This window comes from Aptenodytes forsteri, unplaced genomic scaffold (assembly GCF_000699145.1).
Source record: "Aptenodytes forsteri isolate BGI_AS27 unplaced genomic scaffold, ASM69914v1 Scaffold112, whole genome shotgun sequence".
Taxonomy (NCBI): Eukaryota; Metazoa; Chordata; class Aves; order Sphenisciformes; family Spheniscidae; genus Aptenodytes; species Aptenodytes forsteri.
Window position 1 is genome coordinate 658,016 of NW_008794883.1, and position 5,451 is coordinate 663,466.

At 37.8% G+C, this 5,451-nt stretch overlaps 1 protein-coding gene across 1 annotated transcript in view; it reads left to right on the forward strand.

Annotated features, from left to right (window-relative positions):
- Positions 1 to 1,907, forward strand: part of ZNF831 (zinc finger protein 831) — a 15,985-nt gene extending 14,078 nt beyond the window's left edge. The window contains exon 6 of the mRNA XM_009274726.1: positions 1,053 to 1,907. Within this exon, the coding sequence (XP_009273001.1) occupies positions 1,053 to 1,907 (855 nt within the window). The remainder of the gene's footprint in view (positions 1 to 1,052) is intronic.
- Positions 1,908 to 5,451: the final 3,544 nt, after the last annotated feature.

The following is a 5,451-nucleotide window of genomic DNA, read 5'->3' on the forward strand; positions in this document are numbered from 1 at the left end:
GTTGGGTCGATGGTTGGACTCGATGATCTTAGAGGTCTTTTCCAACCTTAATGATTCTATGATTCTATGATGTTGGAGGTGCCAGTAGATGTCCAAGACAGAGACAGTAAGCTTGAAACTAGAAAAGTGGGGAGGGTAGTAATGGCCACGTGGTGATGGGAAGAATGTGTATCCAGCATCGCAGTGGAATTTCTTTAGCCCTTTGTGGAAGCCAGTGCTGCTGTGGTTTCAATGCTACCGATGGCTGCGTTAGCTAGAAGGGGCCTTAGACACATCTGCACGTGCTGCAAACAACGCTGTTGTACGCAGTGTCAGCACAGCTGCTGGGAGTAGTCTGTGCTCACCCCAATTCTTACACTTTTCCCTAGACTTCTGCTGGCCACACTTGAAGACAAAAGCTACTGAGCCAGACTGCTGTTATGTAGCATGAGCACGGGTTCTTCATGTAGCATAAGCAGTATCGTATTTAGGAACCTAATCCTTAAAATGTTTTTTACGAAGTAATTTTATTTCCTACACATATCTTACCACCTCAGACATTGTAATATTTCTTACAGACTCATCACAACCCTTTCCTCCTACATTGCACAAACATCGTTGCAATATGTATATTAAAATATCTTAATGAAAAGAACACCATCCTAGACCATACATAAGAATGCAGCTTGAAACCCCTAACCCCTATCATCCATCAATTATTAGCATGATCTGTCACCTAACCAAGAAAAAAAGAAACCTGAGGAAAAAATACATCCTTTACTACACCTCCCACACACAGTGGGAGAAAAAAAAAAAGTTTTTTCATCAAAAGAGGGATGAGTAACTTGGTCTGCAGTAATGAAAAAAAAAAAGAGTGCAAATATAATCACAGTTGTATAAATAAAGGTTGACATGATGCTTAATTACTCAGTTGATATGAGTTATAGCAGAGGTAAATGTTTTCTACTGATATAGTCAACTTAGTTATCATTGCACTTTTATAAAGGATGGAATTGCTCTGGATTGAAAATTTTAAATGTAAATTTCTTCCCCCCACCCCCTAATTTCTACAGGACATTTCTGGACAAATCAGGGACCACACAAGAACAAACGTCTCTCTTCAGAACGTTACAGCTCCTCTGGAAATATCTATGACAGCTCATTCCTTTTCATCCACAGTTAATACAGCCATGCAGCAAGTCAGCGGTGATGTGGAAATCTGCTCTTTAGTGCCACAACCACTTGTGCTTCAGCGATCAGTCCCACGGGGGTCACAGCCAAACGTTCAGAGTGACTCAACGGCATCTTCTTTTTGGTCTTGCCCTTCTGATTTTACAAATATAGGCACAGGTGACCACCTTGACAGCACAAACTCAGAGACTACTGGTCCTCTTTCCTTACATTTAGAAGCAAGCCAGGAAAGCATACTAAACGTAGAGACAGAGAGTCAAAGAATCGGTACGTTAGACCCGGTGATCCAGGCCTCAGGAAGGGAGAAACCTCCAATTGAAGAAAACACATATTCGCCTCCAAAAGAAAACTCAGCTCCCAGTTCCCAGCCTGGATGTTCACGTCTATTCGGATCAAAAGCAGAGCCTCTTCCTGGGGCAGTCACAAGGGCTAAATTACCCGGTATAGAACACACAGAGCGGGCAAACTTTCCTCAAAAAATCCTTGACCTTCACGGAAGCGCAGACAAGAATGGAGCCCACCTGCAGTCAAATAGCTATGGAAGGCCACACGAAACAGCTACTACTACCTTTAAAAAGCCCCTAATTACTCTCAGGTCCCCCGAGTTCAAGACTTACTCTGCAACACTTTCCAAGACATACAAAAAGAGAGGTTTAGAGATGATGAGGAAGCAAACCAGAGTTGAGTATGATGACCCTAGCAGCGATGATGAGGATAGGCTTGTTATAGAAATATAGCAAATAGGCTGCTAACAAGATGCACATATGATGGCCCACTACAGAAGGAAGTACCACGGATGTTTGATCTGTATTTCTGAAGCACCTTAAAATCAGAAAAGCCATTCCTCTGTGCAATAGGCAGCATTCTCTTCTGACGAGTCCTTTCTTTCAAGGACTCAAACTTTTTTAAAAAAGCTTATTTGAAGCAGAGAGGGAGCTGGCATCGCACATTTAAATGCAGGTGGTAAACCTGTGTTTATGAGGGGTTTCCAGCATTGTTAATGTTCTTACCAGTCTCATACAATTCCCACAAGTGCTAGCTGCCAGTGGTTGTATTATTAAAAGGCTGCAGTGTATTTATTTACTACTAACAACACTATAGCAGCAGCTTCCTCAATGTATGAGCTAGGATTTCCTGGGAGGGTATGGATGTGTTCTCTTCTATATACTCCTCTTGTCTTGTAGTCACTGCCTTCTGTACTGGGAGTGATACGCTGGCATTAAGGGGAAGAGCTGTTCCCCAAGTATCCGTGATATTGGAAGAGGCTGGAAAAACGCTGATCTTTTTCCATGTTGCACAAATGTCAATGCTTCTTTGTGACAAATGACACAAGCATGCTTTGCTTTGTGTTTTGTGCCTTTTATGCCAAGATCTACTCAAATATTCTTGATTTCTAGTTGGAGAATATGGGTGTTAGCTATTGATATTTCCTTGTGGTAAAATTCCTGACAAGGATTTTCTCATTATATTCATCACATTGTGCTCCAACCGATGTAATCTGGAATGTTTCATTTTTATTGTAATCTTAAGTTTAACTGCAATGATGCTATTTTATTGAGAGTAAAGAAGCTATATGGCATAGCTTGTTTTCTTTTTTTAACAGAAAGTTTTGTGCTACGAACCCTAAAATTTACTGGTTTCTATGTGAATAAATAATTAGATATTTTAATTTGACCAAGTGTATTCACTTGCTTGATTAAACTGATAAACATTAAAACCATTCCACTTCTACATTACAGTCAAATTCTATACTTAAACTTCTACCGTTCTTATATTCTGAATCATACATAGGGTTTTATGGATTAACCTACATGGGATATTTGGAATTGCTTTTACTTTAATCATGCACAAGTAAGCTTATATAGATCATACTCACAAAGAAATCTAGTATACTACATGAGAAAAATAAATGTATATATGCAAAAAGATGCCAAAACAGCTAACAGAGATAAAACGAGTGCTAAGTCCCATGCAATTCCTGTGTTTTCAGATGTCTTACAAACTTGACAAGACTTGAGGTTGTCCATACAGAGCTTCACCTTTACCCTCAAATTATGTTCATAAATTTATTATTGGTACAGAAAACAAAAATCATGATCAAAGTATGACACCAATTCCTAATTCTAATGTGTAAAAGAAAAAAAAAGTTAGGAAAAAAAATCTACTCTTTCAGAACAGAGGATGAACCATGAAAGACATTTTTCCCTTTCTAAAAATGCTACAATATTACACCAATTACACCAATAATTGGTGTCAAAACTGCAAGGAAAAAATCTAGGAATATTAATTTAAGGAATTATGCATTTCTATTCACCTGCTTTACTTCTCATTTACTAAGTGCTGGGGTTTTATAACAATTACTACTGATCTGTTGGGTTGTGATCAGAATTTGCAGCTCAGACATACAGTGAACCGGTCTGTTCTTTTGCTACACTTTACGGCAGACTTCTGTAAACTTCAGTTTATCTCCACATACCACACCATGAGAGGATAAGGTGAAGTAACAGCCTCCTTCACTTGGGAAGCTTGGTATTTAGAGCTCAGCAAGCATGGGCATATAGTTGAAGAATGAATGGCATCAACAACGGTGGATTGCAAGGCACTGCAAATTGCATATTTTATTGACTGAGATACAGTACAGAAAACACCATTTTGCTTAGAATGATGCAGCTGAAAAGAATGATATAGCTGTAGATTGCTTTTATATTAGATTTTTCTCTTTATACTGTTAAATTATTTTATCAATAAAAATGAAATATGAGGATCTTAGTACATGCACTAGTATTAGAGTTCAAGCATATTAAAATTTAATGATTTTAAGTAGCAATTATGCTAAATTTCTTAGTCTACCTCAAACCTTAGCAGAAGAATTAACATGTTACTCAGGAAACTTCTGACTAAGATTATTAGCAAGAAAAATGTTGATAACATCATTAATATGACAAGTTTCCCTGGGTTTGGTATTACAGGGACAAGAAAGATCAAAGAAAAAACTGTCTTGAAATCTTTCTTGCTCTGTTCAGTATTTGTGCTCCAAGACAAACCGGAGAGGTATTTGGGTGAATCCTAGGTGCAAAGAATTTAAATAGTGTGAGTTCAAAGAAGTACACTAATGTAACTCCAATTTGGGAGAAAAAGAGGAAAAGAAGAGGGAAGAGGGAGGGGGAGGAGATGCCATCAATATTACCACAATATTGAACCATTCAAAGTTTTGGAACATTTCTTCTGATGGAATCACTCAAAGTTACAACTAGATTCTGAGTCTGTAGAAAAAGGAGGAGAAAAAGAAACGCAATGCTGACAGAGATACACGAGTCAGCGTTCCCAGCAATGCTGTTGGGCGTGCTGTTAAAGGCCATACGACTGCTGTCATGCAGGTACTTGCGTGAATACGTTCACTAGATAATCATACTAACAAAAAAGCACGTGCCCGGTTTCAGCTGCTTTAGCTTCAGATCTTTTTCCGTCTTCATTTTCAAACTCCCTATATATCTTCGTTAATAGTAGTATGGATGACAAGAAAGGGGTTTTTTCAATTTTTAATCAGAATTTTCAATTCCGTGCCATTCCATCCAAAAATTTGACACAGTAAAATTTCAAATGTTTCAAAGTTCTGCAAAGTCTCTTAAAAAAGTATATATAGTCTTTTAGAGCTAATGGAAGATTTCCAAACCTATTAAATCTGCCTGATCCAGCTGTAAAGAAAAGCTTTGACAAGCACCTTTTTAAAGCACAGTACGAGAAAACCATTGCATCAAACCATACCAGCAGCCTGCAAAGCCAGTATATTCACCTCTTGCTTGTGCAAGAGTTTTGTTATTATAATTTATGGACATGTAATGAATATGCTAGATAAAGTATTTTGCATAATGTTTGTGGCTAAATGTTGTGTTTTAAAGCGGAATTTCTACATCAGTAACTTAGAAATATTCTAATGACAGTCTCAGAAGTGCTGTGCAAAGAAACATTTATCCTGTGTATATTTTACAGCATTAAATATAGAAATTTCTTTGTCATACCGCAGCTGTAGCTGGAAGAAAAATGGGACAATTTTAAGTGAGCTGAGAAAGTACATTTTAAGCTCTATTTCCTGACAGAAGTAATCCTTGATATTTTAGTTCAGTATACAATATAAAAATTTGACCTAACATTAGAGTTGAAAACCAAAAAATCGTAGTTCTTTAAAAGCACCAACAGATCTATGGTGGCATTTTTAACAGTATCACTAAAGAAGGTAGCGACTCTAGCACAAACCTTTTCAGCCATAACAGCCCTGGGAGG